At 36.9% G+C, this 22,979-nt stretch overlaps 1 protein-coding gene across 2 annotated transcripts; it reads left to right on the top strand.

Moving 5' to 3' along the window:
- The first annotated feature begins 806 nt into the window (after positions 1-806).
- On the top strand, positions 807-3,565 carry hlx1 (H2.0-like homeo box 1 (Drosophila)). 2 transcript variants are annotated; one of them, XM_060907466.1, is made up of 4 exons: positions 807-1,388; positions 1,695-1,850; positions 2,221-2,405; positions 2,851-3,565. In XM_060907466.1, the coding sequence occupies exons 1-4, from the start codon at positions 953-955 to the stop codon at positions 3,166-3,168; spliced, it is 1,095 nt and encodes a 364-aa protein (XP_060763449.1). In that variant the 5' UTR covers positions 807-952; the 3' UTR covers positions 3,169-3,565. The 2 variants fall into 2 exon arrangements, with proteins under 2 accessions (XP_060763449.1, XP_060763456.1); XM_060907473.1 differs by lacking the exon at positions 1,695-1,850.
- The last annotated feature ends 19,414 nt before the right edge of the window (positions 3,566-22,979 follow it).

Raw genomic sequence — 22,979 nt, 5'->3', positions numbered from 1 at the left:
ATAAAGTTGCACAAATATTGAAAAAAGGAAGTGCTAACAGTCATTATAAAGTACCCCCTCCTCGCTCCGGAGGAAATATGGACCTCCGCTGTACCCTAAAATACTGACATCTTCTATTTTGGGATAAATCTAGCAGGAATATCCGCTCATTTAGGCTTGAATCAGAGCCCTTAAAAACAGGATGGCCTGCATCGAGAAACCCTGTTTCCTAATCTCAACGGGCCAACAAGGAACAGAGTGGGTTTTTTTTTCATTTAGTATATAATAAAGAATTTTAATTCATTTGATTATACCATTTTACACTATTGTGTTTAATTTTAAATTAATCTCTGTATTAGGTCAGGCTCATTAATGGTCAGATGACCAGATGACAAGGTTTTTTTTTAACATTAAAAAAGCGGAAAACAAGCAAACCAACAAATAAATATTTGTTGTACTTATTTCGGCATTTAAACCATTTTGTTCTGAAATATATACTATTCCAGTGATAATGTATTGTCTCTGAAAAAAAAAGAAAACGATCAACATAAGACGTAATATAATGCAACAGCAGAGGGTTGTATCACATTAGAAATGTAGCTGTTTATAATTTTAAAGCAATGATGAAATCTGATGGTGATTCCGATGGCTACACTTACTGTCTTCAAGTTGTAGCCAACTTCTTTCCCAAGACTTCACTAATGCATCAAGGGGAAGTGGGAAAGTTTTCTGAATCTCCATTGGCTAAGACTAAGCCAATCAGCATCTCAGAAGAAACTTCTGCGTAGAAGTTCTTGGACCACTGATTGGGATTTCATACTTGACAACATTTCTGACGTGCAGAGAAAGGGATGCAAGTTATTAAATAAAGCGCTCATTCCTGTTACATAGACTATAGGCTACTTAATGTCGTGATTCTTTTTTTTTTTACACAAACAAGCAAAAAAAGATACAGGCGATCTAAAAGAGGAGGATGTATACAACCGGGCTGAATCCTCTTTACGCGTCAAATTTTAGTCTCTGGTCCGCCTATTGTTCGGGTGGTTTTGCAATGGACACAGTAAAGAAGCCTTCGTTTTGCATTGCTGACATACTGCATTTTGGAGACAATGAAACCGTTGCTGGGTCTTCAGCGCTCGTGACCCATATGGGAGCTAGGGCTCAAGTTCATTCCACGGCATCTCCGCTTCGCCCGTCTCCGTTAGCGCCGGACGCGTCCGTATTCGGTGGGAGAGTGAATGCAGCGTCTGCCTACCACAGGCATGGAATACACTTGACCTCTGTGGCCAGAACAACATTCTTTTCTCAATCAGTACCTCCACTTTCTAGCAAAGATCTCAAGTTCGGCATTGATCGGATATTGTCTACAGAATTCGAACCCAAATCAAAAGAATCATCGTCACTAAGAGGTAAACAAGTTACACACACATTTTTCTTGTCAGTATCAATAAATGATATGATAAGACTCTCAAATGCCCAAATTTACACAGGCATATTAATTTCAAATAAAAAGGGGGTGTTTACAGTGGCTAGTTCCGGTTGGGCTAAATTATAATCCGTCTTAAAAGTCACCAAAGTGCAGGACGTTGTTGGAGAACTTTTCTTGACCACTTTCATAGTCTCAGAATGATTCCCAATAGATTTTTTTTAAAGATCTATGCATTTTACCTTGTTTATAAAATAATTACATATATTACTGTGTTTTCTGCATACAGATCACACGTCTGTTGTTAGTTCGAATCGCCACTCCGTCTCCGTGCAGCCGAGCGCCAGTCAGTACTTTGCCTCCATAGAGCCGGGGATGAGCGACGCATCATCCATTATAAGTTCCTCCAGACAATCAGGGCATCAGTATCAGGACACTTTCCCAGGTAGTGTTGCACTCCCCTGTCAACTCTCAGTACAAACGTGATTTTATTATATATATATATATATATATATATATATATATATATATATATATATATATATATATATATATATATATATTTTTTTTTTTTTCACTCTTAAAGCAAAAAAATATATTATCTCGGACCTATGTAGCTGTGGCATAGCCGATGATATTAATCGTCGTGTCCGCCATTGCCATGTACATAATAAATCTTATTAAAATATATTAACATATTACAACTATTAAAATAATATGTCTCTATCTTTTCAAATTACATTTTGCAGTCTATAAATACTCCAGTGCCTGAAAACTGGTGCAAGCAACCATATATGCTGTTTGATTCTATACAGGGCCTTATGCAGTTCTCACCAAAGACACAATGCCACAGACATACAAAAGAAAAAGGTCCTGGTCCAGAGCCGTGTTCTCCAATCTACAAAGGAAGGGCCTTGAGAAACGATTTGAAATACAGAAGTACGTCACGAAACCAGACAGAAAACAGCTTGCTGCGATGTTGGGCCTTACGGACGCTCAGGTAGGCTCTCTGTGTGTGTGTGTGTGTGTGTGTGTGTGTGTGTGTTTCACAGAAGACACAGGAAGCACACAACGCGCAGATAAAATGAAAATACTGAAAAGCGTTTGCTTCTCTGCGTTGCGAAACGCATATACATGGGGAAATGAAAGTCAATTATAACGACTTTTGTAAATGATGAAAGGTCATAGCAGATAACTGTGTTGTTGTAAAAAGTTGTCTTATGATTAACCGTGTAAGTAACACACAGTGGGGTATTTCCTTAAAAATGTCAATATGATAATTTATATTTATGTTACATTTTTAAACTGCGAATGGCATCTTGGAGACATGTTGCACGGAATAGAGGATACTACTAATTGACAAATAGGCCTATTGATAATTGTGTTTGATATTTCATTTTGAAATCCCTCTGGAGCAATTTATTAAACAGTTTCCTTATCTTCAGGTCAAAGTGTGGTTTCAGAACCGCCGAATGAAATGGAGACATTCCAAGGAGGCCCAGGCCCAAAAGGACAAAGAGAAGGAACAGTGCGATAAAACTGAGGCCGAGTCCGAGCAAAAAGCGCGCGACGAGTCGGAGTGCGATACCGAGCAAAGCGATTCCGACCTCGACGAAGAAGCTGAACAGAAAAGAGATACGAACATTTCTGAATCCAGCAAACATAGCGTTATCATCGCCGGGCCTCTTCCTGTAGGCACAGACATCATGCCGTCAACAAACACCGTGACAGACACAACAACATCCTCACAAACAGCGTTTTGAAACTTTGTTGGAAAACCACCGCTTGTGAATCGTAAAGACCACTTAAATCCATGTCACAATCCAAGAAGCGTTTTAAAGGAGAGAACCAGTAAGGGGCCATGGTGCCTGGGACACTGCGCCCTGAACAGTAAATACATCCGGTGATGTCACTGACTTGTCCCGATATTCAATCTTGAAATTTTAATCTTGTGAATATCTTGTGAATTTGATCATTGTGAATATTCATCTGAACCACTTCTTGTTCACCTTATGACCTCTGGGAATTTACTCAATGTAAATGTTATCTTAAAGTTCATGAATCTGACTGTATTATATTTTGTTAGTAGGTATTTGCACTGAATATGTAAATAAAACTAGCTCTTTTCTTACTTGATACCTGTTTTGAAATAGTTGATGTGCGTCCAATGCCAATACTATTATATGAACAATAGTAAACTTAAGCATTATTATTATTATTATTATTATTATTATTATTATTATGTCAAAAATATATTCATATGTTAAATCAGCGTTCACAGAGAATTTATGGTATGTTGTTAAAGAAAGTAGGATATTCAGTAAAAATATAATTCACATGAAAACTCATTGAGGTTGTTTGATTTTATCTGCAGAAATAGAAGCAAGTGAGACAGGCACTATCACTGAAAAAAACTATAGTAAATTCTCTGAGATGCTTTGAACAACCAGCCAGCTGATTTGCTTATGTGTTTTGTGGTGTACCTTAGAGAATTTTCTAGAACGTAGTATTAAAAGACAAAGGGTGGTCACAGTGAACAGGCTATTGATTGTGTTTTTACTTTGTGTATATATATATATATATATATATATATATATATATATATATATATATATATATATATATATTCTGGTTTTTTAGAAAGCATCTTTGCTTCAGAGATTTTCTTTACATATGATCTTACATATACATATGTAAGGTCATAAGTACATGATAAGATGAAAAGCGGGTATTGTATTTTTTGACCGTGAAGACCCTTTTGCTCTGAGAAATGTTAGTTGGGAAAATTTGGCATCTAACAATAAACAAAGAGTGACGAGCTAAGATTTATAGTTTGTGTACATTTACTGGCTCCAGATATCAGCAACAGAAATGAATCCAGGCTCAGATCTGCAAATGAAAACGGAGTCCATAAATGGACTACAGTTGACTCTGTGACAATCACCAAAGACTGGCCATAAGGCTGTAGTTGCATATATAGTTAGGTCCATAGTTGTTAAATGTTATTTTCCATGAAACAGTTTGTTTGTGAATTATGGCACTGGTACACAGTCCTATTATAAGCAACAACAACAAATTGCAAACAGAGTAAAATGGAATGGCTAAGGAATAGGGGACACACACACACACACTGTATATATAGTTTTACCATAGCAGCAGATTGGAACAGAATGTCTCAGTTGCAAAGATAAACAGTACAACTGTTCAATGACTATTATGAATCTCCCTGACCTTGTATAACCTATTTACCAGAGCTGGCTATGAGGCAAATTAGTTTCTATAAACAATAAGCATACAGTATTTAAAAAAAATAAATATTCATTTGGGCGGCACGGTGGTGTAGTGGTTAGCGCTGTCGCCTCACAGCAAGAAGGTCCAGGTTCGAGCCCCGTGGCTGGCGAGGGCCTTTCTGTGCGGAGTTTGCATGTTGTCTGTGTGGGTTTCCTCCAGGTGCTCCGGTTTCACCCAAAGGCATGCAGGTTAGGTTAACTGGTGACTCTAAATTGACCATAGGTGTGAATGGTTGTCTGTGTCTATGTGTCAGCCCTGTGATGACCTGACGACTTGTCCAGGGTGTACCCCGCCTTTTGCCCATAGTCAGCTGGGATAGGCTCCAGCTTGCCTGTGACCCTGTAGAACAGGATAAAGCGGCTAGAGATAATTAGATGAGAAATATTCATTTAATTAAATCAAGAATTTTGAAGCAGTACCTCATTTTCAATAAGATAACATTCTTTCTTTGTGTGTGTGTGTGTGTGTGTGTGTGTGTGTATGCGTGTGTGTGTTTGTCTGTCTATGTATCATTGATTTAGGCTAGTCTTGAAAGTTGGTAAGGACTCATTATGGAAAGATTACACTGAGCTAATGTAAATAATTTTGAAAAACAAACATCTTCAGCTCTGAAAACAACCAATCCATCAAATTTAATAAGTAATTTAAATATTAACAAGTAGTACAATTTCTTATGGCTACCACATGCTACCACATAAATTAGTGTGTACCAACACATGGGCACATACTGTATCAGCTGACCCACAAACATACATAAACAGCTGCCTGAGTAATTTGATTCACATAACTGATTAAAATACATTCTCACACTTGTACCATATATGACTCAATAAAGCATAATAACAGAAGGGTTCAAGGGTGATTAAGAGAGTTGATTAGAAAATGTGGCAAGTGGGTAAATACATAATGAGGAATGGGCAGAACCGGGAGTGATTGGTCATATAATTCCTTTGGGAGTACGTGACAGAGGTACTCTAACCTAAGACTGGGGAAAACTATGACTGTTTTAAATGCCCAGATGATGGGAGGGACATTTCAGCTTGTGTGAATGTTGGTAGGAATATGTACTTACCACCCCTAATCAAATCTAATCTATGCTATATCATGCAGGTATTCAAGTTTAAACAATGAAGATCATACTAAGTGAACCTTCTAAAACTAAAAACTGCATTATATTACTTAAGATACACTATACACTATGTTTCCACTAAAGAGAGAATGAAATTGGCTAACCATGTGTGTAAAACAAAGTAACAACGTCTTGCACATTTGGGCCATGTGTGAGCGTTTTTCCATTCACCTCACTAAACTGCTATGAGCATCTTAGGAATAGCACAAAGGATAAAGAGTGATGGAGAACATCTCTATAAAGGAGAGCTCTGTTGGGGAAATGGTTTCTTTCGTGAATGACTTCACCAAAGATCACCAGAAGCACACTCTACCATAGGGTCTACTTTTTTCTCCTCCGGAAAGAGGGATGACCTCTTGAGATCACCAGTTTTTCCGCTTAAGGCCACATATTGAATTCCACTTCAGCATTTACATTTCCCACCCCCACTCCCTACCTGCCCCCTTTCCATTCAGTGCACTGACACTTTTTACATAAAAATCCTCAATGTATTCTTATTAATGCAACAAGTATGAACTAGCACATAATTATTTTATGACTACCAAAACACATTCATTCAGTCATACTTGACGATTGTGACTTATGCTTTAGCATCATGTAATTAACAATGAATCATTTTCCATGGAAAATTTGTTCAAAGGCCATTTTATCAATCTGGTGTACTATTTCCTGCTTTTCTAGCACTCATATAACTGCTATAGTCAGCAGGTGGATCTTACATTATCCCTTACAAGGCTATGACCTGCAAACATAAAATAATAATACAACACAAATGTTTAAAATTATATTGCAGATTTTGATCACTGAAGTGCCGTAAATCTTAATTTTTTTTTTTTTTTGCCAGAATAGGAGAAAGGCTATCTGTTTATATTTAGTGCCATTTTCCACCATTAAAGTAACTTTTTGAGTGGCCCTGTAACCCAAGCAGGACAATGTAGGAGCTGAACAGCTTAACAGATTTCCTGTCTAAACTTAAACATTTTGAAAAAGCAGCTGCTTCAAATAAATTACCACACTGTGTTTTGCTTGAAAACACATAAGGTCATGTATTAGCTTGTCCTCTAAAATGTTTCTGCTGGTTTGAAGCATATATATATATATATATATATATATATATATATATATATATATATATATATATATATATATATATATATAACAAAACTTTAATATGTACCAAAACCACCTGCCTGTTACATATCCCCCTTTATAACACAAACAGGTTAGTTAGTAAGTTCAAAGTAAATTTTTCTGCAGTTGCTGCGCTCTTAGTCTGATTTATGTGATAAAGGAAAGGTGTTGCACACAAATCAAGCTCCTCTGAAAAATAATTTGCTTCCAAGACTGTTCTTGCTTTTATTTTGATAACCTGCCAGAAATAATTAAATAATAGTGACACTAGATCTAAGAAAAATGTTCTCTTGTAGTATTTGCAGTAAAGAATGGTATGTGTCCTGCTCTTGAGGAATGAAACATTTGATTAAAATAGTTTATTCAGTGTAAAACAATTACAAACACCACTATTCAGTATAGTAATAGAGTTCTTGCTCATATGTTGACTTATCAACTTAAAGGAAACCACAGTAAACTGTTTCAATCAGGTCTGATGCTTGCTCATCACTGCATTTGACAATAACATGTTTAGAAAGTATTACCCTGCATTCATGTGCTCTGGGAAGATGATATTTTCCAGTTGGGAAGTGGTATTTACCAGTGTGTTGTGTTCACATGCTTTTGTTGTGGTTGACAAATTAAAGATGGTGGACCAGATTCAAGTTAGCAATAGTTAGTTAGCTATCGTTAGCAATAGCGTCTGCTCTGGATAGGTAAAAACAAACCATAACAACGCATTTTTAAAGGAAACGGATTTCTAATGTATTATATTACACTTGTTAATGACGCAACATTGCATAGACACCAAAAACTACCCACTAGTACTAGTAAAAAAAAAACTTTAGTAGCGTACAATGCTTAGCATTCAAGTGTCTTGTACCGCTCGCCGCCATGTTGAAAAGGTTAAAGTTCATCTCATCTCGGCAACTCGTGTATCAAAATTTTCTACGAGTTGCCCAGTGGAAAATACCACAAGAGGGGGCGTTCATGTGTGTTTTCCATGTCGGCGTTTGGTATTTACCATAATTCCCATAGCACATGAACGCAGCATTAGTCCAGATAGAAACTTTTCAGTGACAACCTGCTACAAATTTCATCATGTGTTTTAGAGAATGATCAGCAATAAGTTTGAAACAAAGAAAAAAGTGAGAACCATTAAAAATATATTAAAAGTCCATATGCTTTCAATATGAATTTTTCATCTGTATTTTTATTGATGGTGCTTTTAACACTGAGTTATGATAAAGGATAGTCACTGTGGAATATAATATAGCTGTAATGAAACTTGCTTCTAACTAACTTGATCTACATATGTTCATGTTTGAAAACTGAGCTGCACGTACAGGAACCAGATTTGGAAAAAGGCAGATTATTGAGTGCTTTTGAAACATAGTTTCCAAGCAACTTAGCTTTGCTTTCTGAAAATCAAGCCTTTGCCAACTAGTTGGGACAGAGGCAAAGAAAAGTAAAAAAAAAAAAAAAGAGGCTAAGAGGCATCTATGGTTAAATTTAAGGATGTGTTTCTCTTGGATGACTGTCTGTGCAGCCATAAACCAAGGGAGACATTTTCATACTCTACATTTTTCATGGTTTCGCTCCTAGTTTCCTCCCTTCCTTTCCCACTCCACCTTGGATCCAGTTACCTTCTGCAGCACTGCCTGGTAGACCACAGACGATGGGGCATCAACTTCTTGTGAAACTCCATTTGTGAGATCCCCCACCACATGCTGTGGCCTCCATGTTTGGATGGAGCTTCGTTGTCCTTGGACCACTCTCTGACACAATGAACCCAATGAGACTTTACCACCTGGATGCTGACTACTGAAGAATCCTTTCATCGCCCACCCCATTTTAAAGTAATGCCTTGTGTGTACACTTAACTATCATTACAGTTTATTATAGATACTAATCTAAAGGCTCCCATGGCCTTTCGCCCACATTTTTATATAGCAATAAACAGGCCATATTTGACATGCTAGATCTTATGGAAAACTAGGCAATTTTTTTCTGCAAGTTTTGTGGTATATCATCATTTGTGTGAACTGTTTGTAGTTTGTTATTAATTTGAGCTTAGTGATCCTCCTTATGAGATTTATCATATGCCCTGTCTGGCTCCACAGCAAATGTATTTGCAGATGTTTACACCAATGATTACAACCACATTTGGACAGCCCACAGTGATGAAAAAAACAAAAATGGACAACAAAATTACTGCCATCAAAGGTGGAACAAAATTGCATTTAGTTTGCTTCCTATGTATAATTAACTTGCTTTTGACATTTTAACTTACTGCTGTGTTCAAGTTTAACTACAGTGATTACTTGATTTACTTTTGCACAAGCAAACTTCCTTCATTAAATAACAGCATTTGCAAAAAACTAAAAATGATAAAATATTACAATATTCCCTTTGTATAAGGAATAAGAATAAGGAATATTCTCTGTATTCTGGTAAGAGCTAAACAGCTATCTGTCTCATCTGAAGCCACATATCTACTGTTATAGAAGAAACCTTACTTCCTTGCGTAACATTTGAGTTTTTTCATATCCTCATTTTCACTTTATCACAAACTACAGACAATTTTCATTTCAGAAAGTGGTGAGAAGAAGGATAAAATAAAACTGTGCAAATACAGTCAAATTCCATTAACATAAAATTAGAAAATTCAAAAGGCAAGTATGTATTTTTCAGAACAATCATTTTCTACCCTCTAAAAATAACAAATTACTTCTTATTAAGAATCTGGCTGTTTGATATTCAAGGACAAATGACTGTTTCCTGAATATATGAGCTATTTGTTTATATTGTTTGGATGGCTTAAATTTAATTAAAGGAATGAAGCCACATAGCACATCTGATGATATTTAGAGAGATCTCTGTTTAAAAGCCCCAGTAATGGTTTCTAAGTGTTGGGACCAACCTCTAACTCCATCACCACATTGTGCACATTATCAGAACTTCAGCCATATTGACTGATTCCTGAACTGATCATTACTCTGTGTGTGTGTGTGTGTGTGTGTGTGTGTGTGTGTGTGTGTGTGTGTTGGACTGAGTCCATGCAAGAAGTTGTGTGTTCATACTGTATGATAGAAAATTTTGTTAAAGGGAAAAGATGACAACTCTAATCTTATTTTTTTTGACTTGCTTAAACTTTGCTTAATTTGCTTATTAAGTTAAATAAATAAATAAATATTAGATCTGTGAGCAGATCTTTAAAGAATCAGATGATCCAGAATGCAGGACTGCTGAAACTGAAGCAAATTCATTATATGTATAAATGGTCTCTAAAAGTGAGCCGAACTAGCCACATTGGTTGTTCGTTACCACAGAAACTGCCATACACATGCAGAGGAAAAGAAGGTGAGTGATTTTTAGAAAGCAGTTTGGTTTCACATCTCCTCACAAATTCCTCATTTGAGAGAGTGAAACACGATGCATGCAAGGATTAGGCTGTGCTCCTGGACATTAACATTATCTACTTGCTCAAGTTTTTACCCAGTTCTATCAGTTCTGTCCCTATTGTATATTACAGTAATAATGTTTATTGCATTGGAAAAGTTTGACTTTAATGTATTTACAAACACCCCTAGACAAGTCTTAGTGCCTCATACCCTATGGGTGTGTGAGGTCAGAGTTCACTTCCTCCAGGGTATGTTTAGGAATCTTTGACTCTGTGCAGCTGCACTGATCATCTGTGTGTAGATGACTATAAAACCTACAAAGCATGGCTCTAGCCAGCTGTTTCTATCTGCTTGAGGGACTATTCACGGGACTATTTCTTCAGCCAGGTAACACGTTTTATGTATGTTTGTCCATGGCCTTCCACATGCAATGAGGTATATTTCCTGGTTTACTGAACCTGTAAATGCATTTTATATAAATGCACTTTTATGCATGCATAACAAAGAAAAAACGCATTGCTCTTAGCATTGTGTGAATTCTTTTCTTTCACTCCCTCTGTAGACTCCTCCTCCACACCCTCTGCCCTCCATTATCTCTTATTGTCTCTGTCCTCTGACATATGTTTGAGCTCTTACACGCAACATTCATCATCTAATCATTACAACCTCAAGGTCTTGACCTCTAGCATTCTGACCATGAACTGTCTCTTTCTCTCTCTTATTTGGACTCTATCTTTGTGCTCTCTTTTCACCTTAACTTACTACAGATTCCCTGATTGAGGAATAAAACAATAAGGCTGCAGGAAACATGGTTAGTACACTGTATTGCTTTGACCCTTCAGGTATTTAGGGAAATATTTTAGTGGAATTTCCCATTCCCACAGACACAGTGAAGCATGTCTGCGGTGTCATATGGGCTGCTTAGGTTGCAGGGAGGGTTTACTTCCCTGAACCTCTTCTGACCTCTCACACACACAAACAAACACAAACAGTACTCCTGCTTGTCCCAAATCCAATTAGTTTATCTTGTGTCTGACACACTGATCTACAGAGGCAACTAGTCTTCACAGACCTTTTCATAACAAAGATTTGTAACATTCAAATAAGTGTGAAGGTGCTGTTGTGACTGATCATTAGCTTAAACATACAAGCATCTGGTTTTCATCAGACATAAAGACATACAACAGTTTGTATGAAGTTTGGATTAAGATAATTAAAACAAAAATGTATTTTATCAGAAGAACATTGAAGCTATTATGGAAAGGTGTTCAGAAATAATTAGGAAGATGAACTTATTTAATTTAATATTTTTATGGCTTTCATTGTACTCATGTTTTTACAGGCTGAAGTCTGAAGTCGGTAATGTTGTGTGAGAATTCTCTTTGTGTACATGACAGTGACTTACTTGGGTATAGAAAATGACATTTTCCTTCCATTGGCTGTTTTACCATTACTGCAATATGAAAATTCTTCAGAGTTGTTTCTCAAGCAATAAGCTGAAGAAGCCTTGAATTTCCCACATTTCTCACTCTACCATGATCAAATTTAAAAATGGGCCTCCTTTAATATTAAATTCAATAAATTAGAAGACTAATTAATATATTTTATATCATTCATTCAGATTAATTGTCTAACTCTGAAATAATAAAGAATCAGAAGTTAAAATGCTGCAAAAATCCAGACCCCACTTCTATAATATTAAAATTATTAATTATATTTAATTTAATTTCATATTTAACTGGTATGCAGGCTAGTGTTATGATAATTAGATTAACAAAATTATAAATAACTTTTTAAAAAAGTTGTTTTTGTAAATAAATAAATAAATAAATAAACTTAACATTGAAAGAGAAATTATATCATGTACCACTAAAGTTGTCAAATCAATATATTTGTATAGCGCTTTTAACAATAGACATTGTCACAAAGCAGCTTTAGAGAAAAATAGAGTTTTTTTAACAGATGATCTAATAAATTTATCCCTAATAAATAAGTCTTATTACAGTATGTTACAGTATATAGTCTTACAGTATGTTACAACTAATTTTTAAAACTCTTTTTAATTTAATTTTTAATTACTAAAAATGACTCCCTTACTGCCTTGCATGGCTCAGTGGCTTCTGAGTTTCTGAATATCAAAAAAAAAAAAAGATATTTTATGAAGAACTGTTGGGACATTGTGCAAAATGTATATAAAAACAGAATGTGATGATTTGCAAATCATGGAATATGATTTCAATATTTCACTGAAAATAGTACAAAGACAACATATCAAATGTTGAAATTGAGAATTTTTTTCTTTTTTTTTGAAAAATGTGTTTGTTTTGAATGTGATGCCAGCAACATGTTTTAAAAAAAAAGTTGGGAGAGGAGCAAAAAAAAAGTGGAAAATTTGTGTAATACTAAAAAAAAAAAATTGGAACAAACAAGGTTAATTTACAGCAGGTCAGTAATATCCATCCATTATCCATAACCGCTTATCCTGTGCAGGGTCACAGGCAAGCTGGAGCCTATCCCAGCTGACTATGGATAAGAGGTGGGGTACACCCTGGACAAGTTGCCAGGTTATCACAGGGCTGACACATAGAGACAAACAACCATTCACACTCACACCTATGGTCAATTTAGAGCCACCAATTAACCTAACCTGGATGTCTTTGGACTGTGGGGGAAACCAGAGCACCAGAGGAAACCCATGAACCTTCTTGCTGTGAGGTGATAGTGCTAACCACTACACCATCATACCACCAGTCAGTAATGTGACTGGGTAAAAAAGGAACATCCCAGAGAGGCAGAGTCTCTCAGAAGTAAAGATGGGGAAGGATTCATCACTCTGTGGAGGACTATGTAGTTGTATAATGCAACTATAATGTATGTATTGTATTGTAGAATGTATTGTATAATGTAACTATAATATGTACAGTATAATGTATAATGCAACAATTTAAGAATAACAGTTTGTAAAATTGCAAAGGATTTGGGATCACATCATGTATAGTACGGTACATAATATTATTAAAAGATTCAGAGAATCTGGAGAAATCTCTGTACTCCTGAAAACCATTGTCTGTGAACACAGTTCATCACTGCATTCACAAATGTAAGTTAAAACCATATACAGCGGTGCTTGAAAGCTTGTGAGCCCTTTAGAGTTTTCTATATTTCTGCATAAATATGACCTAAAACATCATCAGATTTTCACACAAGTCCTAAAAGTAGATAAAGAGAATTTAAACAAATGAGACAAAAATATTACACTTGGTCATTTATTTATTGAGGTAAATGATCCAATATTACATATCTGTGAGTGGCAAAAGTATGTGAACCTTTGCTTTCAGTATCTGGTATGACCCCCTTGTGCAGCAATTACTGCAACTAAACATTTCTGGGAACTGTTGATCAGCCCTGCACACTGGCTTGGAGGAAATTTAGCCCATTCCTCCATACAGAACAGCTTCAACTCTGGGATGTTGGTGAGTTTCCTCACATGAACTGCTCACTTTAGGTCCTTCCACGACATTTTGATTGGATTAAGATCAGGACTTTGACTTGGCCATTCCAAAACATTAACTTTATTCTTCTTTAACCATTATTTGGTAGAACGACTTGTGTGCTTAGGGTCATTGTCTTGCTGCATGACCCACCTTCTCTTGAGATTCAGTTCATGGACAGATGTCCTGACATTTTCCTTTAGAATTCGCTGGTATAATTCAGAATTCATTGTTCCATCAATCATGGCAAGCCGTCCTGGCCCAGATGCAGCAAAACAGGCCCAAACCATGATACTACCACCACCATGTTTCACAGATGGGATAAGGTTCTTATGCTGGAATGCAGTGTTTTCCTTTCTCCAAACATAACACTTCTCATTTAAACTGAAAAGTTCTACTTTGGTCTCGTCCGTCCAGAAAACATTTTTTCCAATAGCCTTCTGGCTTGTCCATGTGGTCTTTAGCAAACTGCAGACGAGCAGCAATGTTCTTTTTGGAGAGCAGTGGCTTTCTCCTTGCAACCCTGCCATGCACACCATTATTGTTCAGTGTTCTCCCAATGGTGGACTCATGAACATTAACATTTGCCAATGTGAGAGAGGCCTTCAGTTGCTTAGAAGTTACCCTGGGGTCCTTTGTGACCTCACCGACTATTACACACCTTGCTCTTGAAGAAATCTTTGTTGGTCGACCACTCCTGCAGAGGGTAACAATGATCTTGAATTTCCTCCATTTGTACACAATCTGTCTGACTGTGGATTGGTGGAGTCCAAACTCTTCAACAACACTTCATCAACAACACTTTTTCTGAGGTCCTCAGAAATCTCCTTTGCTCATGCCATGATACACTTCCAGAAACATGTGTTGTGAAGATCAGACTTTAATATATCCCTGTTCTTTAAATAAAACAGGGTGCCTACTCACAGCTGATTATCATCCTATTGATTGAAACCACATGACTCTAATTTCACCTTCAAATTAACTGCTAATCCTTGAGGTTCACATACTTTTGCCACTCACAGACATGTAATATTAGATCATTTTCCTCAATAAATAAATGTCCAAGTATGATATTTTTGTCTCATTTGTTTAACTGGGTTCTCTTTATCTACTTTTAGGACTTGTGTGAAAATCTGATGATGTTTTAGGTCATATTTATGCAGAAATATAGACAATTCTACAGGATTCACAAACTTTCAAGCACCATTGTACAAACAATATCCAGAAACAACACTGTCTTCTCTGGGCCTGAGCTCATTCACAATGGATTGAGGCAAAGTGGAAAACTGTCCTGTGGTTTGGTCAATCGAAATTTGCAAATATTTTTGAAAATCACATACACCCTGTCCTTCAGGTTTGAGTGGAGAGACCATCCAGCTTGTTTTTGGCAGACAGTTAAAAAAACTGCATGGTATGGGGGTGCATTAGTGCACATGACATGGGTAGATTTCAGATCTAGGAAGGCACCATTAATGCTGAATGATATAAAGTTCAAACACTTTATTGTCATCGTTAAGGCACAATGAAATTTCTTTTGTGCTAGTCCCAAAGGTGCAAAAAATTAAAACAAAAAAGGGAAAAAAAGAAAAAAAAACAGGACTTTGCAGATGCCTGAGAGCTAAGAAAGGTGATAGATAGATAAACAAATAAATACAAAATGAACATAAATACACTTAACAGAAACGATATGAAAATCAATAAATTATATGAAAATCAAGCAATATGTATACACACACACACACACACACACACACACACACACACACACACACACACACACACAGGCTTTGGAGCAACATGCTGCCATTCAGACAACAACTTTTTCAGGGAAGGTCTTGATTATTTCAGCAAGACAACAATGCCAAACCACATTCTGTACATAGTACTGTACAACTACATAGCTCTGTGGTAAAAGAGCCCAGGTGCTAAACTGGCCTGCCTGCAGTCCAGACCATTCAGTGGGAGAACATTGAAAACATTTGGTGCATTATGAAATGCAAAATACAATAAAGGAGACCCAAAATTGTTGAACAGCTGAAATTCTATATCAGGAAAGAATGGGACAAACCTACAGCAATTAGTCTTCTAAGTACCCAAACATTTACAGAGCATTGTTAAAAGTAAAAGTAATGCAACACAATGGTAAACATGCCCCTGTTCCAACTTAAAAAAAAAAAACATGTTTCTGGCATCACATTCAAAATGAGCATATATTTTTCAAAAAACTATAACATTTAAACATTTGATATGTTGACTTTTTACTATTTTCAATGAAATATAGGAGTTCCATGATTTGCAAATCATTGCATTCTGTTTTATTTCCAGTTTACACAGCATCCCAACATGTTTGGAAACTGGCTTGGATTACATCATTTAATTGATGTTTAATATCACAGATTTATGTGAAGGTGCTGTCTCTCATGTACAAGTAACTGGGAAATGTATGTCAAATAAATGATTTTAGTGTAGCACCTTAAACTGAAACTAAAATGAAAAGTCAGTCTTCATACATAGACAGATACCCCATTCCCCTTCACAGTGAAACTGTATATTTTTTGGTATTATGCTGTAATGATGACCTGTGGGAATGGGAGCAAAACTGCCAAGTCAAAACATTAATCTACCCCCTGTTAACCTCATAAAATTTATGGATATCTTTTGTTATGGCTCCAGTGGGAATCAGAACCATCTAATTTACATGTTGTGACAGTCATGACTTTTCTGGTGGCGGCATAAATGATGATGTAGTGATATTGTGACTGCACTATTCATACCGCCTCAATGTAAAGAAACCAGTGGCAAACTCAAAACAACAAGCAAAGATTGGCAAACAAACAAACATCGGCAGGTACAGTGGAAGCTCTATAGTATCTGTGGAAGATACATTCCATGATCTAACCCAGATAGCCAAAACCGCAGATAGGATCTAAACATATATAAAGCTAGTTTTTCATGTAGATATATAACTATGATAAAGTAACATTTATAAACTACATACAATATAACATCAACAACAGAAACCAATAATAAAATAAAACAGTTCTAACAATATAATTTAATAAAAAGTTATGTAAATGTGGCCTCTCTCTCATGAACAGGATTCTGACATTTCTTCTTAATATTTTTATCATGGCTGAGGCAAGGAGATGGATGCAAATGCAGAAACCTTTTATTTACACAGGATAGTATAAGCAACAAAAAACACCTGGCATGAAAACATGAGAGAAGAAGTGAGGAACACAATGAGCATCAGCATGGAAAATAAAAGCATACACAAGACAAACTAACAGAAGCTGGGGTTTAACTAAACTGAGTAAGAAGTGATAAAAGTGAAAGCAGGTGTGCTTGGTTAATGTGGTCTATAAGTAGGATGTGTGGGAATTGTAGTTCAAGGGGTCATACTTGTATGCTTGAGTGAGTCAGCAGATACAGGGATCCCACTGTACAAGCAAAAATGTTATAAATAGCCTTTGCTTGAACAAAACAAATGTTCAGAAACAGGAAGAGAGCTCCCTCAACAGATACATGATGCAGCTCGACCCATGCCATGTTGCTAACTAGTTAATGTCTCAGCTTAGACTTTTCACAACAATGGACTTGCCATCTCATGAATTGTGTCATATCTGATCTCACATGGTTGGTGCTCCGTAGCATTCCATTAAATACAGTCAGATGGGAATACACAATAGCTGTTACTTTTCCATTTTGGAAGACTGGGTGGGAATAAAATTTTTTTATCTATTCTATGTTGTTTTTACCTCATACGGATTTCATATGCGAAAGGAGCTATATATTTGAGCTGCTTGGGGTGGGGTGGGTGTCAGAGTAGACATGAAGAACTTGTCAGTTTAGCCTTTACCTCATAATTCACTAAGACACTCCATGATAGCATGGCCCTGAGTGAGACTTGAACCATAACAGAGATGGACTTTTGTTGATAGTGACCAGCCAATAGCAAATGTAATGAAATTCTGTGAAGCATGGTCAGATATTAATGGGGCTTTAACAGTGATGGACATCTCATTACTAGGCCAGAACAAGTGAATTTCTTTGTAGCCCATCTTTCAAAGAAGATTGCACAAATATTTAGTACTAGTACTAAATTACTACTTCAGAGTAACATTACATTACTGGCATTTAGCAGTCACTCTTATCCAGAGAGACATACCGCATACCCAGACCAGCCTGGGGTTAGGTGCCTTGCTCAAGGGCACTTCAGTCATTCCTGCTGATCCAGGAAATCAAACCAGCAATCTTTTGGTCTCAAAGCTGCTTCTCTAACCATTAGGCCAAAGCTTCCCCAGAGTTCTTGCAACAAAAGCTACTGCATCTGTAGCGCATGACTATCACAAAGCAGTAATCGTGGCTTGTTTCCTTGAGCTGAGAAACAAAATAAAACCAGTTTACTCAAAACTCACTTGTAATGAAAATTTAAGAATGGTTGAAGGGTCGATTAATCGATTAACATGCTAATACATGTCTTTGTTAAACTCTATATGTGCTACAGATAGTGTACCTATAGATTAGGTTAAACACTGGAATACTATAAATAACAAATATATTTGTTAAATTCTTTCTTATTACAATATTTATTATTTCACTATCATTTAACTATCACCATGTATTGGATCATCTATAGTTAATGGGGCCAAGCAGATGTTAGTCCAAAAACAACTGTAATTGAAAGAAAAAGAAAATAAGAAGTCTGTAACATTTGGCTACATTTGCTATTACATTAACAGAAATGTTTTGAATGAAGATTAACCTTAAACATTGTACATGGAGGAGGTAGGAAAGGTAGTTTACATTCTCAGCAGAGTAGTCTTGATAACAGGCCAAGAGAAATATGAGCCGTTTAAAATGTGTGCATTAACATAATTTATTGTTCTCCTACTCTGCTCGAGTACTCTTCACAGTTGCCCTTTTTCAGCCCCTGAGACAAATGACAGGTCCCACTTCAAGAACGGATGGGAGTGAAAAATCATTCACAGTTGGTAATCGCTTAAAACAGCACTATATTTACAGACTAATAAGTGCAAAATGTTCCAGGCCATTCCCTCCCTCTGACTGGGATTTGGGATTTTCAAGAAAAAAATCTCCATGATTTACGTCAATTTGGAAAAGCTTTCATTTGGAATAAGGCATTGGTTGTTGAGGAGGAGGAAGGGAAACAAAGGGAGGTTGAGATGGGGGATTTATAATTTTTTTGTGTATATTTGGAAGTCTCCTCCACATTTTTAACCAATTTATGTACAAATGGAGTGACCCTGGAATTAATGAGCTTTTCACTTTAAGTTTCAGCACATATAAAGTCAAATAAAAATTTTCTCTAGAACTCCACTTGTCCTCTCTGTCTATTCTATTTCCCTCTTTATGGCTCAAACTTCTGTGATAACAGACTGAGAAGAAACATGAGAAATGCCACCTCATTGACACGTTCTGTCAATCCAGTGGGACTAATTTTACTGTGAACATTCCAAGTGGCTATAAGCAGAACTTGATGAATGACGAAAGGATAGACTGAGAAGCCAAGGGTCACTTTCTTTACTCCAAATTGTAGACTGACTTGTTAATGTTATATACAATTCCCTCTTCAGGATTTTATTTGTTTGTTTCACTTGAGTATTGTAAATCTTATACTGTACTAGTGCATCTCAAACAATTAGAATATTGTGAAAAAGTTCAATATTTTCCATCAGTTATATAAGAAAGATTTTCGCCCTTGTATCCTCCATGTATCCCCCCATCTACAGGACAAATATTTAAAAATTCTAAAGTTCACTGAAAATATTTGTGGAAAACAACAAAAGACACTGCTGCATGGCCATGGCCATACTCAAGAACATGCCTGCTTCTGCAACCAAGCCCACACCCTCACCCACATCTATTACCTTTACTTTGTCATTCCTGTCCTTTATCGACAACTCCAATTCCATAAATTTGGAACACTGTGTAAACCATAAATAAAAAACAGAATATGACAATTTGCAAATCTTGTAAACCCTATATTTCATTGAAAATATTACAAAGACAACATATCAAATGTTGAAACTGAGAAATTTTATTGTTTTTTTGACAAATATATGCTCATTTTGAATTTGATGTCAGTAACACATTTCAAAAAAAGTTGGGACAGGTGCAACAAAAGACTGAAAAAGTTGTCTAATGCTAAGAAAAATTATTTGGTAAGTTGGCAACAGGTCAGTAACATGACTGGATATAAAAAGAGCATCCTAGAGAGGCTGAGTCTCTCAGAAGTAAAGATGGGGATGGGTTCACCACTCTGTGAAAGACTGCATGGGCAAACAAGTGCAACAATTTAAGAATAATGTTCCTCAATGTAAAGTTGCAAAGAATTTGAGGATCACATCATCTATAATCCATAATATCATTAAAAGAGTCAGAGAATCTGGAGAAAACTCTGTATGCAAGAGACAAGGCTGAAAACTGACATGGATGCCTGTGATCTCCAGGTCCTCAGGCGACACTGCATTAAAAGCAGACACATGTCTGTAGTGGAAATCAATGTATGGGCTCAGGAACACTTCAGAAAACCATCATCTGTGAAATCAGTTCATTACTGCATCCACAAATGCAAGTTAAAACCATACATCTCATTTATCTCATCTCATTATCTCTAGCCGCTTTATCCTTCTACAGGATCGCAGGCAAGCTGGAGCCTATCCCAGCTGACTACGGGCGAAAGGCGGGGTACACCCTGGACAAGTCGCCAGGTCATCACAGGGCTGACACATAGACACAGACAACCATTCACACTCACATTCACACCTACAGTCAATTTAGAGTCACCAGTTAACCTAACCTGCATGTCTTTGGACTGTGGGGGAAACCGGAGCACCCAGAGGAAACCCATGCGGACAACATGCAAACTCCACTCAGAAAGGCCCTCACTGGCCACGGGGCTCGAACCCGGACCTTCTTGCTGTGAGGCGACAGCGCTAACCACTACACCACCGTGCCACCCTAAAACCATACATAATATCTAGAAACACCGCCACCTTCTCTGGGACTGAGCTGTTTTACAATGGACTGAGGCGAAGTGGAAAATTGTCCCAAGGTCTGATGGATCAAAAGTAGAAATTCTTTTTAGAAATCATGGACACCATGTCCTCTAGGTTAAAGAGGAGAGTGACCATCCGGCTTTTTATCAGTGCACAGTTCAAAAGTCAGCATCTATGATGCTATGAGGGTGCATTAGTCCACATGATATGGATAGCTTTTACATCTGGGAAGGCATCATTAATGCTGAATGATATATACATGTTTCAGAGCAATATGCTGCCATCCAGACAAAATCTTTTTCAGGGAAGGCCTTCCTCCTTTCAGTAAGACAATGCCAAACTGCTTTCTGCACAAATTAAAACTACATGACTCCATAATAAAAGTCCAGGTGCTAAACTTGCCTGTCTGCAGTCCAAACCTGTCTCCCATTTAAAACATTTGGTGCATTATGAAGCACAAAATACGACAAAGGAGACCATGAACTGTTGAACAACTGAAATTGTATATCAGGCAAGAATGGGACAACATTTCTCATCCAAAACTACAGCAATTGTTCTACTCAGTTTCCAAACATTTACAGAGTGTTGTTAAAAGTAGAAGTGATGCAACACCATGGTAAACATGCCCCTGTCCCAACTTTTTTGAAAAGTGTTGCTGACATCAAATTCAAAATGAGCATATTTAAAAAAAAATGAGCAAATATTTTTCCAAAAATAATAAAATTTCTCAGTTTCAACATTGGTCCTTGTACTATTTTCAGTGAAATATATCGTTTCCAAGATTTGCAAATTGTCATATTCTGTTTTTTATTTACATTCCAGGTGAGGGAAGTGTGACTGAAAGACTACCTGAATAATTTCTTTGGGTACAAAAAGGTGATGGCATGGTGTTCCAACCATGATGGCCTGATCTGGCATGTGCAGCTGGAAAAAAGACGAGTTAATTGATCTATAGGAAACCAACACAACAAAATATATTAAGCCTATTTCATTAAATTTAGTCTAGTCTGTCATGTGCAGCCACTGTAGCCACTCAGCATTACAACCCATTATTGTCAATTTAAAAATAAAAGGGCATGAAAAATAATGGCCTACCTGTGTCTGTAAACATTAATTACATGTTAGGTTTTTGTCAAAGTCTTGGAACTGAATGCAACTGAAACTTCTCATCCTGGTTTAAGGTTGCTTACATTTTTATGTGCCTTCAGTGCTATGCATTGTCCATGCAATGCGTATAAATGGAGTGATGTAATGTTAGGCTTCTGTAAGATTTCAAAAAGTATCCTCACACTCATGAAATTTATGGTGATACCCATCATGTTTATGATGCCTCTCACAATAACATCTTCCACAACACACTACATAAGGATCATAGTAACTGCCCACAAGATATAAGAATATGACTTACCTACATTTTGAAGCATTCTCTCATTGGCCTTGGCAGCATATCCACCACAATCAGCATTTTTGATGACAAACTCGAAATCAGTATTTTTCAGGTCAGTGTCATCCTCAAATTCATCTTTGTTGTTATTCATATCAGTTCTAATATCCTCTTTCCAGGGTTGTGCAAAGAAATCTGCAACTAAATGACTTTTATCTTTAAACTATCATTGCAATTTAAGTTTTGCCATTCCTCAATAAAAGCTTTGCCATTTTTCCCCACCATGGATCATAGAGAAACTATGCTTTGCATAATGTATGTATAAGAAGGCCTCTGATTTGGTGCACTGCTTCTTAGTATGTGCAGTTCACAACACAGAGCCAATCAGAAGCCTTCTTATAGATCATACACAGCAACAAGGAGAATAATCTCATCTCATCTCATTATCTCTAGCCGCTTTATCCTGTTCTACAGGGTCGCAGGCAAGCTGAAGCCTATCCCAGCTGACTACGGGCGAAAGGCGGGGTACACCCTGGACAAGTCACCAGGTCATCACAGGGCTGACACATAGACAACCATTCACACTCACACCTACGGTCAATTTAGAGTCACCAGTTAACCTAACCTGCATGTCTTTGGACTGTGGGGGAAACCAGAGCACCCGGAGGAAACCCACATGGACACGGGGAGAACATGCAAACTCTGCACAGAAAGGCCCTCACTGGCCACGGGACTCAAACCCG

Source organism: Neoarius graeffei, chromosome 2 (genome assembly GCF_027579695.1).
Source record: "Neoarius graeffei isolate fNeoGra1 chromosome 2, fNeoGra1.pri, whole genome shotgun sequence".
Lineage (NCBI taxonomy): Eukaryota > Metazoa > Chordata > Actinopteri > Siluriformes > Ariidae > Neoarius > Neoarius graeffei.
Note: the sequence above shows the minus strand (reverse complement) of the source record. Positions and strands in the feature narration are given on the sequence as shown.